Source organism: Emydura macquarii, unplaced genomic scaffold (genome assembly GCF_026122565.2).
Source record: "Emydura macquarii macquarii isolate MOO-44397 ecotype Brisbane River unplaced genomic scaffold, CSIRO-AGI_Emac_v2 contig_2422, whole genome shotgun sequence".
Classification (NCBI taxonomy): domain Eukaryota; kingdom Metazoa; phylum Chordata; order Testudines; family Chelidae; genus Emydura; species Emydura macquarii.
This window is the reverse complement of record NW_027132559.1, coordinates 2,935,902-2,953,356: the sequence shown is the minus strand read 5'-3', so window position 1 is coordinate 2,953,356 and position 17,455 is coordinate 2,935,902. Positions and strand designations below refer to the sequence as shown.

The 17,455-nt window shown below is 37.5% G+C and overlaps 1 protein-coding gene across 6 annotated transcripts in view; it reads left to right on the top strand.

Annotated features, from left to right (window-relative positions):
* NEK11 (NIMA related kinase 11) overlaps positions 1-17,455 on the top strand; it is a 164,677-nt gene that overhangs the window by 110,485 nt on the left and 36,737 nt on the right. For 5 of the 6 annotated variants that reach the window (XM_067561781.1, XM_067561780.1, XM_067561785.1 and 2 more), the window contains 2 exons: positions 7,769-7,911; positions 14,484-14,544. The exons of the other annotated variant lie outside the window; for it this stretch is intronic. In XM_067561781.1, the coding sequence (XP_067417882.1) occupies positions 7,769-7,911; positions 14,484-14,544 (204 nt within the window). The remainder of the gene's footprint in view (positions 1-7,768; positions 7,912-14,483; positions 14,545-17,455) is intronic. 6 annotated transcript variants of the gene reach the window in all.

Genomic DNA, 17,455 nt, shown 5'->3' with positions numbered 1-17,455 from the left:
GTTTCATTTACAGTAAGATAGTTAAAAGCAGCATTTTTCTGCCTAGAAAAGTTTCGAAGCTGTATTAAGTCAATGTTCAGCTGTAAACTTTTGAAACAATGTTTTGTTCAGAGTTATGAATATTTCAGAGTTACAAACAACCTCCATTCCCAAGGTGTTTGTAACTCCGAGTTTCTTCTGTACTTCACACAATGCAGTCAACCCGTGGAACTCCTTGCCAGAGGATTTTGTGGAGGCCAAAAGTATAACTGGGTTCAAAAAAGAATTAGATAAATTCTATCAATAGCTGTTAGCCAAGATGATCAGGGATAAAACCTCCTGCTCTGGGAGTGATGACTGGGGATAGTTCACTGAAATTACCCTGTTCTGTTCATTCCCTCTGAAGCATCTGGCATTGGCTTCAGTGAGAAGATGGGATACTGGGTTAGGTGGACTATTGGTCTGACCCAGTATGGCCGATTTTTTGTTCTTAAGTGTGGGTCTCTTCTGTTAGTCCCTGAGGGCTGGTTCACCGCGCGATTCGGCGGCAGTCAACGGGAGTTACGCAAACTACGCAGAGTAGTTTGCGTAACTGATGTCGACTGCTCTGCTTCCCTTCTGCGCACTGTTCTCACTGCGCTGAGCCAGTGGGAACGGTGTTCCCATCGGCTCAGCACTACGCTACTTGAGGGGGTGGACTTACTCAGTCGACTTCCTGGTCGATTGAGCAGGTCTCACTGACCGCTCAATCGATCAAGAAAGATCGATCTGGCGGGGTCGATTTTGCATACATCCAACATGTAACTTACATTCCTGTTTACATCCAAACTAAATTTATATGACCTGTTAATATTTACATCCAGACTTTCATGGGTGATATAGCTGCTTGCATCATGTATGAATCTGACCCATTCTATCTGACTGCTACTGTTCCAATAGGCCCTAGTCTTGAAAATATCCCTAATTTACTGCTTGAAAATGACACATTTGCATGGAATATGGGGAGGAGGTAACTGCCTTCCCAAAATAGCAGCTAGTTATTTGCTACATAAAGACTTCCTCCTTCACGCTCACTGTCATCAAACTTATAATAGGAATACAAAGGTATTATTTAAAGATTTTCTTTGACTGATCAAAAAGTTGAAAATAGCCTCGGGACTATGCAGAGCTTTTAACATAGTTCTGTGGTCAGTTTTCCCTTAATGAGATGTACAACTCTTGCTGTGCTGCCGCTGCTGTGTTTCTGCTGGACACTAGGCAAGTTACAGGGCAACCTTTGAAATAATTGGATCTCCTCATGCATAAAGGATATGGTTTCCAAAGATGGTTACTGAGTCTCCTATGTTATCTCTACTCTTCTATTGTTATTCTCCCCACCCCCATCCTCACAAGCATTTCTGAATATTTAGAACTCATATAGGAGATCATGAGGCTATGGGACCTCTGAGCTGCTCTTGAACAGCAGCCACATGCTCATCCATACCATTGCTGCCTCATTATTGCTCCCTTTTCAGTCCCTACTATGAATAGAGCCAATCAGGAAATTATTTTGTTCCCACAAAAAATTATGATGAAAACAATAATTTCTATTTGTGTTGTAATTTTTCTTCAGAAGGTTTTGGATTTTATCAGAAAATCGTTTTTGTTTATTTTGTCTTTTGTTGCCCCCAAAACAAAAACTATTAATTTCAACTGAAATTTTCTGGGTGTTTTTTTCACAAAAAAAAAAAAAAAAAAAGACTTGTTGCATACGGACATGTCTCACAGAGGTTTCCAGGTTGATAAAAAGCTATTTTTCATTGAAAAAATATTTTGAACGAAGTATTTCAAACAGCTATAACTGTGAGTCATAAGAGAACTCCAAAAAGCTCTGACTTTTTTTAGAACAAAATGTTATGTGAGCTCAGTTATTTCTGATCTGCAGAGACTTTCATCATATGACACCAAATGTATGGGACTAAATTCCATTCTGATTTACACTCCATGCAATTCCATTAACTTAAGAGGCATTGCACAGGTGGGAAATCAGAACAAAACGAAGCCCACTGTAAAAGAAAGCTCTTTCCTGCTGATAATCCTGTATACCAAAGTACAAAGTACTTTTTCTTTTCTTTTCTTTTGTTGTATTTCTGGTTCTTGTGTAACTGTATAATTCTGCCTGTGATTTGCTATTGTTTTTGTTCTCAGAGTTATAGACGTCAAAGATAGAAAAGACCCATTAGATCATCTAGTTCACTTTCTTGCCAATACACTTTCTTTGTCCCTACTGTATATTTTCTAGTGTTTTTTCCAGTCTAGCTTTAAAAGTTCCAAGCAATGGGGCTTCCACCACTTCCCTGGGGGATGCTGTTCCACAGCCTATAAGTCAGTGGGAACTTCATGTAGGCAGCACCTCTCAGTGGCCACTAGTGGTATGTCTACACTGCAAAAAGCGCTGCCCCAAAAACCAAAACCCTTCGGCAGTGAGTCTCAAAGCTGACGTCTACACACTCAGGCTCTTGTGGTTTGCACGACAGCGCTAAAAATAGCAGGGTAGACGTTCCCACTCATGCTGTGAGACCCACCTACCTCCTTGGGTTTCAGAGCCCAAGTAGTGATGTCTACACTGCTATTTCTAGTGCTGTAGCATGAACCTGAGTCTGTAGACCTGGGCGCTGAGTCTCACTCTGCAGGATTTTTGCAGTGTAGAAATAAGAGCAAATAAATTAAAAAAAAATATATACTGCAGATGCTTGCAAAAAATATGCATGCATGTGGTCAAACAGATAATTGTGTGCATAAGATATAAATGGATAATTGTAGATGGTTTATGGAGCAGCACATAAACCCTGATTTTACAAAGCTTTCTAGAGACATCTATAATTTGTAAAATCCAAATGTTGGGTTTAAAAAAAAAATCTGTTACATATAGATTTTAAAAACTAGGGACCAAACCAAAGTTTGGATTACAGGGGTTTACCCTACTGCCATTCACAAGCATTTACTGCATGTGGGCTGCGGAGTGGGGGTGGGCACGACATGGAAATGATAACCCCAGAATGAAACAGTGATACATCAAATATTGCATGTGCCTGTAAGCTTAACTTTCCATGGGGAAAAAAAGTAGAAACACCATTTTTATAGGAGGTTATATTCTCTCTCTCTCTTAACATGATCTTTTGAAACATGCCTTCTTGTGTTGAACATCTTATATATTTTTCATGCTTGTGATCACTGAGAATAACGTACCATATTTTGGGTCATACTCTACACTGATTCATTGCCTCATTAACAAATGATTAAGATACTGATTTATTTTTTTTAGGCAAAGGATCAGGAGTCGTACATCATACCCCAAATTTATATTGCATGAGAAGCTCTCAGTGTCAGATCTGAAAGGGATATAAAAAGGAATATAAAGGACTGACAGGAAAGGCTCAAGGGCAAGGCTCACTGGCCATCATTTCAAGATTAATGATGGTAGAAAATGCCCTGTCAGTGCTCAGAATGGTTCCCATGCTAGCACCATCATTTCTAGTAGAGGCCTAATACTCTGCTTTTATATGAGCACTAACATTTCCTCAGCCTGTCCTTACATTGGATGACTGGCTGCACCTTTACAACTTTTCCGTGTTACATTAATTTTTGCCTTAAAAGCTAGTGAGTAGTAGGCGACACTTTTCTCTGAGTGTATCCCATTCCCCAAGTTAGACAATTAGGTTGGGATTTTATGCCCTGCTACTCGGGGAGTGTAGGGCCAAAGTAGCTTTTATCCTGATTCTGAGCTACTATAAGGGCCAAAATGGTGCCCAGTGAATTGCTGTAAGGTATGGCAGCCTCCCTGCTGCTGCTTGTGGGCTGCTCTGTAGCCTGGAGCAAACTAGAATGACCACAATGGTATGTGCTATGGAGACATGCCTTCTGTCCCTGGCCTTATCTCCAACATGCCCGTCATACCAGGATGGGCATGCAGTGGAGAGCAGCATAGGGCTACCTACAGTGACCCTATACAGTATCTGTGCCAGGGGAATCCTTCTCTTGTTCCTTGGGGCTGTTTACGGCTTCTATACAGCAACAAAGATGTGGTGGCACATAGAGGCTGGGGTGGGGTGAGAAACACGAGATTTGAGGAAGATTCCAGATTGTTCGTGTTTCAGAGGCATTATGAGACAGTGAGGGATATATGATGTGATACTTTCTAAGGCCCAAGTTTTCAAAGGTGCCTCAGCCTATCCTTTGTTATTGTGAACACACATTTTATGCATTATCACTTGTGCACATTCGTGTACTTTACATGTCCCGAGCCCCATTTCTGGGTACAAAGTGAACACATATGTATTAACATGCATAAGTTCTACCATGTGAATGCACAAGTGATAATACACAAATTGTGTGCTCCCACTAATGTGCAAAACCTGTGTGCACAAAGTAGCACATAAATGGAGGCCAGGTTTTGAGAATTTTATCCTAGATGTTTCATTTCCCCCAAGAAGCTTGTTTTCATCCATAGACATGAAAAAAAAGTATCATGTTTTGTAACAAATGGGTGGATTTATGTAATATTTTCAAATTATCTGGGGGTGCTGGGCAGATCCTTTGATGGTGGTGATGATTTTGATAATCTATAGCAGTTTTCAGCTAAGGATCTCAATATACTTCACGAAGATGGGCAAACTGAGGCACAGAGAGGTTAAGGCAAGCGCCTCAGTGGTATTTAGGTGCCTAACTCCCATTGATTTCCATGAGCATTAGGTGGCAAAATACCCTGGTGAAGCTAGGCCTAAGTGACTAGCCTAAGGTCACACTATGAGAAAGTGTCTAGGAGAAGAAGAGCAGCCAACAGCTCTTCTGACATCCAGTCCCAGACTGTAACTACTTTTATTGTGTTAATTGAGTCTCTTAAAAAAAAGAGACAAGAGTAAATTCTTTTTTTTTACTGTTCATTACAGACATGCATCCACTAGTTGCAGTCTATGGTAGGGCACAGCCACCACAGATTTTTTTAAATATATATATATGTATATATATATATATATATATATATATATACAGTATAAATTAACTGACCCATTGTCTCCTAAATACATGGGAAGTTCAGAATGGTATATTAATACATTAGTTGTAAGTCTGACTGCAGGGTAAGAGAAAATTAAATCTATTAATCAAGAAGTACTTTTACCTCACTGAAGGAAACTGCTGTTGTCACAAGGGGATCATACCACCTAGGGCATCATTGCTCTTAGCTGTTTGACAAACAAAATCATACATGTTTTGCATTTCTTTGTTTTCTGCAAAATTTATCTTGCAAAACGAATTGACATTTATAGTTTAATCTGATAAAATTACAGTATTCATTGCATAATTCTGAATGTTTTTCAGATGACTTTTTTCTTTCTTTTTTTATACTTGGGTCCACCTTTAAGTACCTCAGTAATAATAAACAGAAATGTAACTATTTTCATTGAGCACAAACATTTACAAACATTAAGTCTCTCAATGTCTCCATGAGGTAATATGGTTGCAGTTAAAACTCAACTTACTCTATCCTAGCATTTGAGATCCCACAGTTACTGTAAATGTAGGAAAGTACTGTAGTAGCTCAGATAGCCTGAGTGGTACTTGGTAAATGTTGATTTTTTTCTTTTAGGTCTCGATTCATTAAGCCATCCTTATTCAACAAAGCGTTTAAACATATTTTACTTGAAGCAGGTGCCTAAATGCTTTGCTGAAGTGGGGGCCTTAATGTGAACAAGATAGATAGTAGTAGTAACCCCATTTTCCAGATGGGGAAGTTGAAACACAAGAAAGTGAAGTGACTTGCCTAAGGGAAACACAAGTCAGTGGCAGATCTAGAATTAGAACAATAGAATGCCAGGCTTCTAGCCAGTGTCAAACAGCAATTTAATGTTATATCTGAGAAATTAATCCAGAAAAGCTAATTTCTAGTTCCTTCCACTGTTAGGCTTCCCCCCTTGGAATTATGATCATATTTCACAGCTGTTCCTGAGAAGGACTATTTTGCTGCAGACAGTGTTTTAAGATTGTGGTATCCTACTCCCACTCAATGTCATAACAATAAATTGATATTTGAAGCTAGAAAAGGTCATATGCTGAATTGTAAATTACTGTAACCCTATTAAACTTCATTAGTGGGAGCACACATTTTGTGTATTATCACTTGTGCACTCACATGCTGATTTCCACCAGCAGCTCTATATTTCTTGGTCAAAGTCTAATCTATACTAATGAAGTAACTTTTTGATGGCACATAAACAACACTACTTTAAGTGTTATTACACTGACATAAAGTAAACTTTAAACACAATTCAGTAAAAAAATTATAAACATTTAGCGGACTGTATTTTGAAACTATTCCTTTTGGATGTTCTAAGCAAGGATCTGAAAATTAGGCCAGTAAAGAGTCATCATTGTGATTTGAAAAAAGTTTCCTAAAGGTCATAAAAAAGAAGCATCCAAGTTAAAACCACATTTTGGCTGATGCACAAGCTGAAGGCCTCGCAGCTAAATTATCATCTCTAATGCTGTGTTCCCTCCCTAGTGAATATTTTCACAAATATCATCTTGTTTTATATATTTGATTTGCATCCAAAATGCTGATATAGCTCCGCTTGACTTTCTCAGTCTTACAACATTTATGCAGGCTCCACAACAGCAGCATGCCTCATTGCCACAATTTCATTTGAATTCTTTTTTTTTTTTTTTTAATTCGCACCAGTTTCTAAAGAAGAATGTTTAAGTGGTATTTAATTTTTCAGTGCATGGACCTCCAAGAATAAATAACTTTTACCAACAAAAGAAAATATGTTTTATTGCATTGAATTGCTCCAAATTGTCTTCCTAAACAAATAATGAGCCCTGCACTGCACTTTTTAAAAAAACAAAACAAAAACAACCTAAATCTAAAATGTGAAATATACTAATTTTTTATGGTCAAAAGGAAACAAAAATTGAAGATATGTTATTTTGTCTCTCTTCTGGGAGTGAGCACAGACTCCTCCTCCTTTCAACAGGGGTCCTCCATAATTTTATTAGGTTCATTTATATTATATACATGCATGCATGTGTGCTCACATGCATGTGAATTCACTTTAATTAGTTTATCACATAGGTCTTGGAATGTGCTTAGGGTTTTTAAGGGATTTTGTTTATTGCAATTATTTCAAAAGAAAACTCATAAATCAGTCCTAGTACTATTAATTATGATTCAAAACTATCTGCTCTTGTTGTAATACCAAACTGTTCTGCTTCTTCCTCTCCTGGGTGATAATTTATCTCATTTTTACCCTACCTAGGCAGATTTTAACACTGAACTGCTGAGGCCTCAAAATTATCAAAGGGCTGACAAGACGCTATACCCAAATTCTACTCCTGCTTCTGCATCCCTTTCAGATTTGTCTAGATTACCATTTGTGGACTTGTTTTAACTCCAGCTAACAACCAGTTAATTCAAGTTCACTAAGAGCTTGTCAATACCGCCCTAGTTTGCATTAACCTAGGCACCTTTTACAGCATGCCAGCAGAGTCTACATGGGGCAGTTAAAGCACTTTACAAATCACACCCCTTTAGAGCACTTTACCGACCTGTGTTGACAATCCCTTATAGGACTGTAAATGCCAGTCTAGACATAGCAAATATATTTCAGGACAGAAACATTTGTGGAGTGTCTCAACTAGCATTTATTGTTGGTTAATTTGCATTGATTCACAATCAATGAACTGGACTTAAAACAGGACCATGGAGTGCAGATTTTAAAGAATTTATCTACTACAAACTCTTATTTCATTCCAGAGATCCCTGAAGATCCACAAATTGCAGAAGAATATTATAACGATGCATTTGATTCTTGTTCGGAAACCAGTGAAGAGGAGGAGAAGGGTGAGGAGGAGGAGAATATGGAAGTATCACAGACTGTCTCTAAAACTAATCAACAGGTATATGTGCTTCTTTGTGACAACAGCATATGTCCCGATGCTAATTTTTCCAATTAAAATAGCAAATAGTAAAATAACAAAGTGTCTAATCCTGAGAGGTTGAGCAGCTTGCCACTGTCTTTGAGAACTATGGATGTTTGGTACCACTTGAAATCATTTAGGGGATGTGTGTGAGAGAGAGAGAGACTCCTGAAACACTTCAGCATTAGGGATAAAATTTCCAAAGGTGTCTTAGTGACTTGGGATCCTGCGAATAAAATTTTCAAAAGTAACATGGGCACTTCAAGCCCAAGTCGCACTGAAAACTAATGGGATGTAGACGCCTAAATGCCTAAGTCACTTCTGAAAGTGGGCTTTAGCCTCCTGAGTCATTTAGGAGCTTTTAAAAATTTTGCCCTGGACCTTCAGACTATGTGTTGTATGTGTTTGAATTGTACTATCTGTTTCTGATTTCAGTTGTACGCTCTTGATGGGACTGTGACTTTTTACATGTTTATGAAACCAAACATACTGTTACTGCTAAACAAATTATAAATAACTTGTAACTATATGATTGCCCTAAACTGTAGTTTTTCTTCTTAAGGCACAAACAAGGTTGCTTGCTATTTTGTGTAGAGAAGTAAAACTGCCTTTCTAACACTGTGTTCAGGAGTCAGGAATCTATCCCATCAGTTAAACTTGGGCTTAAAAGTTTATTCAAAAACAGTTTCATTTCTATCTGGAAATGTCCAGATATTAAAAATAAACCAAGGTTCCATTCAGTTTAAACACAAAAGAAGGTGATAGGGATTCAAATGTATTTTGCTGCAGATAAATTAAAAAAAAATTAATGTCTTAAAAAAGCTTATTGGAAATCAAAATAGTATTAAGACTGTGAAAACAGCACTTGATCCGATAGGTATGTCCCTTCAAAAATATGAAGCTCTTTTCCACATTGTCTTTACTACAGATGTCTGAACATTCAGAAGCAGCATGTATATCCCATTGAAGCTGCTGAGCAGTGATCCTAAAAAGTAATAATTAGTCAATCAAAAATCAGTGGAATATTTCAGGGAAGGCTTTTGATGTAATTGTTCAGGATCTGTAGTCTGCTGGGGCTACATAGACTGAATCAAGCAGTGGTGCATAAACCACTCAATTGCTTGAAAAACCCATCATAATATACTCCCAAAAATACACCATTGCTCACTTTCATCAGTTCTTATTGTGTTTTTCATCTTAGTTTTATGCTTTAAGTTTTCATTTGACTTTCATCTACGATGTCAGAGAGTTCTATCATAAAGTGTCAATCAGAGGTGTTTTGGAACATGGAGACTGCTCCTTAGAATTAACAAAAGACAGCAGATATAAATAGAGTTCTCAATAATGCAGAGTAAATTAGGTATTGGCAGTCAGATTTAGGCAGAGTGACATTTAATCATTTCTTGGTGATTCACAATTCAGTGACAACAAGAGCTAGTATTGGGGGTTGACACCCCTTGTTGGAATCTGATCCCTCATCTATATATGTCTGTTTGTTTTCCACTACAGCACACGTGCATAAATTCTGTTAACATTACGGAAAGATGTGTGTGCATAATGAGAAGATTACACCCTGTAATAATCACTTTTTAGCACTGCCTTTGTCAAATAAGTGACTCTTTTTCTTTGGTTTTCCCCTATACCAGCGTCCTTCTTATGGCAGAGGCTGATCCTGTTAGGGAATATTGTTAATACAATCAATCTTTCACTTTTCACAGGGGAAAAAGCAGAGTTTTAAATTTTCCATTTCCCAAGTGAAGAATTACTCACTGGGACTGACCCAAAGCCCACTGAGGTTAATGGGAGTCTTTCTATTGAATTCCTTGAGCTTTGGATCACACCCAATATGAATCAAACTGAAGACTTTAAAAAAAATTTGGTAGAATTTGCCTTACTACTAAATTTCAGGGACTGCTTCTGCTCCCATTGATTTTAAAGGTAAAACTCCAATTGACTTCCATGGGAGTAGGATTGGACCTTTAATGTAGGGTAAAGCCCTTTTGATGTATCCTTCATACTTTTCCTTCCTTGAAATAACCTGTAAAAATACAACCACCAGTGAAGTGTTTGGATGTGTGTTTTTAAATGTGTTGTACTGTGTTACAGTGTGAACCCCTGCAGAGCCTTCATTCTGTCAGAAGTTGACCTTCATAGTAGTAGTAGGGGTATAGTACATCATAAAGATAATGACATGATCGATGAATCCTTGATTACATGCATGGGGCACAATCCCATTTCACCTAAGGGAATAGAGTAGGGTATGCAGAGCAGCTGTGCACCTTGGCTGTAATTTGGAATGGATTCAATATCCCAAACCTCTTCTTAATTCCCCTGTCCAAAGCCAGTTTACTCAGGATTTGTGCAGGGAAGAGTGAAGATTTAACCTTTAATGAATTTGACAATTACTTTTCTAAGGTCCTGGCTCCCTGATGTTCTTATACATGTATTTATTCAAGGAACACTGATTTTCTAATTGCATGAGAGCTAACAAGGACAAATAGCAGGGGAATCTTAAAACTTTCTTTAAAAATCATCAGCAAAAAATGTTGGCTGTTCAATGAAAGTTTCATGGTGGCTTTGATTTAGCTGAAGTGATAATGGACACACTCCATTTCAGTTGATTAGCTTGCTTTTGATGTTTTCTTTTGATGCTAATACTAATATAGGACCTGTCTTCAATGATTTGGTAAGGCAAAAGTCTAGTTAATTTGATACATTAGCTTCCTGTTTTGAATGCCTATTTTGAATGCCTCCATAGACCGAAGAGCCATCTCTTCAGCTGGTGTAAATTGGCATAGCTCCATTGGTTTCAACAGAGCTGTGCTGAATTACACCAGTAAGAATTGGACTTAACATATCTGAGATACAGCACAAACTTGACTTTTTGCTCTGCATATAAAAACCGATACAGTACATTTTAATATGTCAATAAACCAGACATGGTAGGCTACGGGTGCTGGCATACTGTGTGCTGTCAATCACTCAAGAAGTGCTCCAGTAGGTTCCTAATGCATGCCTCGTCATAGATTGTTGCTGTTAGAATACAGTTCTTGACTTTTAAGTTTAACTTGTGTCTGCATTCGTCCATGACAGCTTCTATGCATGGAAGTACCCTTCCATGTTCATCTGCAAGGTCACTTACCTCTCCTCATTTAGGGCTTTGCCTTCTCAGCAAAAAAAGTGTATTTTTTGCATTGAGATAACTATCTTGATGTAAAATCTGAGTGGATACAAGATGCAGGTAGTTTTTAACTCAGTGTAACTAACCAAAGTCAGCCATGTACCTCTACCCTGTACCTAACTAACTGAGGTTGACCTTGACTAGCTACATCGAGGTAAAAACTACAGTGTCTTTAATTCACCAGGATTGTACAACACACACTGTTTTTGCAGAGAAGACATACTCCCTAAGGATAAGTCTGCACAGGGATAAAAGACCAATGGCATGGCCGCAGTTGGCTCGGGTCAGATGACCCAGGCTCGCAGGGTGTGGGCTGCAGGGCTAAAAAGTACCGTAAAGCCCTTCAGACTGGGACTTGAGCCTGATCACTGGGACCTTCCACTGTCATTGGTGCCCAGCCTGAGCCCAAACAGCTACACAGCGAGTATTCAGCCCCAGAGCCAGCTGACTTGGGCCAACCATGGGGTTTTTTTTTATCCCTGTGTAGGCTTACCCTAAGTCTCTGTTGAAGAACCCACTGTGTTCTGAGGCCTACAGAAAATGTGCTACCTGATAACCACAAGCTAGAGGACCCATTTGGAAATAGTTTACATATCCCATTTAAAACAAAAGGTTTTGTTAACAAAATCACATACAGGTAGTGCCTAGCTTCCTACCCACCTATCTATCTGTCTTTAGATTGTCCATTCTTTGGGGAACTTCTTTTCATTGTTGGTACTACTTGAAATAAATAATATTGTGTAAAACCTTCATTTGTGGGGATAATCATGAAGGAGGATTCAGGCACTCTATCCTTCCACAAGTTCCTCTTAGACAGATAAGAGAAAACAAGGAAACAGTTGTAAATACTTTTGCCCTGCAATTTTGAATATATTCATTGTTGGTTAATTTTTTTAGAACCTCATTTCATTTTTTAAAAAGAGCTATTTAGTAATTGACATCTCTCTGATCACAGATGGGTGAATCTAGGCCAATTAAGAATATTAAGCAGTTCCCTTTTTAACTTTGACAGCAGAAAATGATTTCAAAGCAAGTCCTCAAATTGCCGTTGAAAAGGCAACTTAGTGATTTGGGGGTTGGGCAGCTTAAAACTGTCACTTTTCTCCTCCTAACCTTTCCTCTCTCTCTTCTCTCCACCATATGCCTGAATTCATACTAAGCAATGCAGGATTATATAATAGTGAGGAACTGCCTGGATACCCATAACATGTTCATTTCCAGACCTGAACGTTTGGGGTGTTCTGAGCATGTAGGTTTTATGTTGAAAGAGCAATTTTTTTTTTTTCACTGAGCAGTGGGGTGCGTGATCTGGACTCCACTGAAACACCCCTTTCCACATTAACTCTTTCTAGCAAAGTGTTTTTGTTTGTGTATGTTACTCCATAAGACTACTGAACACAGTTAGGATACTATATTGGAGCTTTAGTATGTCAATTATATTCTTTAACCCAGGGTTAGCAAAAATGGAAAATTTGGACAATCATTTAATCTCAGTAGCTTCAGGACACATCAAATGTATGAAGAAGGGAGGGTGGGCAAAGCAAAATTATCAATAATGGAACACTAACACTTTCAGAAAATTATGTTTCTTCAGAGACAATATATCCTTGTCTTACAAGACAATACATTCTCAATTTACATGCAAAAGGCTCTTTTCTCCAAAACTGCTCATTGCCAAGACCTCTTTCTTATCCAACAATGATTCTGCCCCTGATTAAGCCAGGCTTCCTACCTGCACTAGGAATGAAAGCAAAACTTAATATATTGCCTTAATCTTAATTATATTGCCATGAAGCACTGTAGGGAAAAGCTACACTGTAAGAATTCAGATACAAACCATGATGTTTCCTTCAGATGTCTCCTTAGACTCTGGAACCAGATCTTCATCTGTGTAAATCAGCATAGCTCCACTGGCTTCATCAGACCTGTGACAGTGAGAATTGGACTCAACATATATCGCTGAGATACAGCAGCAAACTTGATTTTGTTGGTCTGCATATAAAAACTTATACAGTCTGTTTTAATATGTCAGTAAACCAGACTTGGTAGGCTGTGGGTGCTGGCAGACTGTCAAAGGGTAGATCAGCAAGCTTGTCCATATACATCTGCAGTTAGTCACAGCGAGCCATGGTGTGCATGTTGGCTAAAGATTGCCAACGTAATTAGATATGTAGTCGGTAAAACAAAGCTAGTAGCCAACCATCCGCTAGGATTTGAAAAGTTTCCACCTATTAGAGTACAAATAGCCATTTCTGTACAACAGCCATTTCCCCCAACTACAGGAGCCTAGAATGGACAGTTTAGTAAGATGATGCGGAAACTTAAAATAGTGTGCTAGTCTTAAAGTATGAAGGTAGTTCCATGTGGCTAGCATAGTTTGTTTCACATGTTCCTTGCACAGGATACTGATTTAAATTTAAGTTTTAGAATCATTTAGAATCATGGATACACAATTTTTAAATATTATGGATGAAATCCTGGCCCTATCATAGTTTTGCCATTAACTTTAATTGGGCCAGGGTTTTGTCCTATAGCTTTAAATAGTACAGAAAAACCACACTTTTAAATAGCGTACTATGACCTGTCTTGAAAATTGCATTTAGATTTTACCTTTTGGCTTCAACAGAATATGTTAACTTCTTGCTGAAACTTGTCCTGCTATGTACTTTACATTCAGGTCTTCAGCTGGTCTTCGCCAAAGTGCATGAATAATTCTTGTAGGAATCAAGGACATAGTTGCAGAAAACTCCGGTCTGTTTATCTAATGCTTGAAATAAAAAAAGCTATAATCTTTTATTCTTAAAGTAAAAAGTCCCCGATTAGTAATTGCAGTTACAAATTATGATATTTTCTGACATGCAAGCAGGTAAAACAAGAGGTATTAATTCTTTATGGCATCTTCCACAGGTCTTTGAAATTTCGGAATAAATAAGGTGCTCTCATTTTCCCCTGCTCAGTATGGTATTTCTTTAGATATTTCAGGACTAATTGATGTTAAATGCTGATGTTTTTGCTGAGATTGCAAATGATACTAAACAGCAGCACAAATTCTATAAAACATCCTGCATATTTGTTCTATATGTTTGCAGTTCTGTAAGGCAACTAATATCAGAAAATTGTTTTCTCTAATGTCACCCAAAACTTGACATTTGGGAGAAAAAAAATGAAAAAATGGCCTTGCACAGTGGGTTCAATTGTGTATATTTTTTTATAGTTTGAGGTTCCAATGTTGACATCAGTAAGATTACTCAAGAGTTGTAAGGACTATCCTCGATAGTGAGTGTTTGAAGGATGACGCTCTTGGTGTAGAATGTTTAACATTCATACTGGTTCTAATTCTAATGTTTCTTTCTCACTCTTTCACGACCAGGACACTGATGTCGAGGCAATGGTCAGGTATTTGGAGAACGTCCTGAATAACAGCTCTCTAGGTGAGGTGATGTCTCTTTTCCAGAACTAATAGTAATCTTTAGTAACCTCTGCAATCTTTATGATCTGCACTCCACTTACTCCTTTTCACTCTAACCACTTTAAGGTGATTTTATAAAAAGTGACCTTCTTTAAAATTGCCTCCTTTGTCAGCGCCACAAAGCATCAAATGCAACTATGTGTAAAGATGACATTGTTTTGCTATTATGTTGTGAAGTGGTCATAAAGCACTATGGGATAGTAGAAAACAAGCATAGACTGGTGGTGTACATAAGAAAATATTTTGAAAATGAGATATCAGAAGACTTTCTCCTCCAAAGAAAAAATCTTTAAACCTGTCATATGTAAAGCAGCAAATGGCTTTCATTTAGGCCAAAAGGAGAGTGACCAGAGAGTTCAGTCGCATAATGAAAGATGTTAGGCATTAAAAGGTCTGTTGAAGTGTCTTTATTTCTATCATTTTCCTAAAGTGGCAAAAAGATTTTGGTGCTTTAAGGATAAAACCCTGCTTTAAAATTTCTTCTTAGAATGGACCAGCTTTGAATCTGCTAACGCTAATTAGCAATTTATCACAAGATATGAGAGAGCAGCCACACAGGAGAAATATTGTGTCACATGGCCCAGATGAAAAATAGTGCTTTAGTATATTTGTGATTGCAAGAAAAAGGACAGAAAAATAACATGTTGCTGTTTTACAAGGTACAGTAGTTACGAGCCTCATGACATTACATGGGATTGGATTTCTTCCATTCCTCCTCCCCAACCAGTGATCTCAGCATGGTCCAGAATAAAACGCAGACCTAGGAGTCTAGAGACTCGGGGTCTGTTCCCGGCTCTGCTATTGACTTACAATGAGACCTTGGGCAAGTCACTTTTATCTTTGTGTCTCAGTTTCTGTATCTTGAAAAGGGGGATAATAAGACTTATCTTTGTAAAGAACTTCACAATCTTCAGAGGAAAAGTGCAGTATAGCTGTTTAATCTGATGCTAATAGTGCTTAAAAATAAAATAAGCGGGGTTATGTCCAGTCAAAAATTGACTAAGACAAAATGTGGTAATTTGCTTTATTATCTCACATAGCAGTATTTATTTTTATAATATTCTTTACTAGAATTCTATAGATATTTCATAGATATTAGCACATATTAAAATGATAGAAAAAGCAATTAAAGTAAAATGTCTTTTTGAAATTTGCCCAGGATTGGAAAGAAAACAATATTTGCTTTAATATATAGTGTCTCACTCTTGGCAGATATGCAATAATAATTGATTCCTAAATTTGCAAGATTTTAGCCCTAAAATCCCTTCTTCAAATCCGAGTTATGAATTTACATAGTGTGAAGCTTCAGTTTCTGAAATTATATTTAGAAGTTAAAAGTACTGTAATGCTTAAATGAGGGAAAATATTAGATTGAGATTGGCACTGTCACTATCCTAAAGAACACAGGATGTATTTATTATTTCTGCTCCTGTTAGGTGTGGGTAATGGAATATGAGCAAAGGCAACACTGCTAAGTTTTGGATCTCCCTTTACATTTTGAATAACAAAAATATGTTTCTGGACTGTACTGTGAAGTTACAGTGGCGCTAGGTGAAATCTGGAACTGTGCATAATGGAACCTGAAATCCTGTATAAAGTGAGGTCCTTCTCCAGAAAGTGAGTGGGCTTTCTGCCAGGGGGCTGCAGAAATGTTAGTGAGGCAGAACTGCCACTGCACTTGGAGTTTTGTTACATAGAAGGAATTATCTCCACAGCTTTCAGGGGTAAAATTTTGCACAAAATTAAAAAAAAAAAAAATCAAAATTACGTCATTGAAGTAAAGTAGGCAGATACTATTTGAAATACACACAGGGAGAAGATATGTACAGCAAGAAGGTGCATCAGAACTTTACAGCGTTAAATTGTACTTAAGTTTTGAAATATGTATGACCAGTTCTGTATTGAAAGTTAAAACCTTTCTCCAAACTATGTTAATAACTAGGTTTGAATGATCTATTTTAAACCAATATAAGTGATAATGATGAAAGAGAAATCTGTTAGTGTCCATTTTATCATTATTTGCTTAGTGTCCAGGGAGGGTCTTTAAAAATTTATTCTTAAGCAGATGAGGTGCTAGCCCACTGGGGGCCCTAAACAGGAATATTTTGCCCCTCCCCCAGCACATACTAAAAAAGTGAATGGGGGGGCCCCTTGAGCTGCTTGGGGCCCTAAAGAATTACTTAGTCTGCTTATGCCTAGCGCCGGCTCTGCTCTTAAGCTCTTCAAATATAAAGCTACAAAGCTGCAAAGAGTACTATCATGTAACTCAAACATACTATATTTTCCATTCTATGATATCCATGTTAATTAGAAGAGTCACTTAAATAAGACATTTCTTCATTAGCTGGGCTGTGAAAACCAGAAACTTCAAGATTTGAAACCCAGGAAAAGAAGTCCTATATCATAAACAGAAGTCATTAATAATGAGAACCTAACATTTCATTTGGGGTTGGGGTTTGTTTGGTCATGTTTTTCATTTAGGATTTATAATGCGATTAAGTTGAATTGTTTCAGGAAGTTTTTTAAAACAAAAATATAAAATTTTATCTGGCAATTTTTATATGAGCTGCAGTTTCTTATATTACAGTTTCCTGTATTGCATTTTGTACCACATAAGTAAAGCATCTTACTGAAGTTAGAAAATGGGATAGGAAAAATTAGTATTTACTTTAGTAAGATCCCTAACATTCTTACCAAATACAAATTATAATACTTGCAAAGAGAGTCCAGAAATATGCTGGAAAATATTCATACCAGAGTAAGTATTTTTTTATCTTTTAGTGTGTGTCACCAACATAGTAATTAGATGTGGCATCCATGGCCTCCACTTTTCTCACTACCATTTTTATTCTGTGAATTCTGTTCTTTTGAAT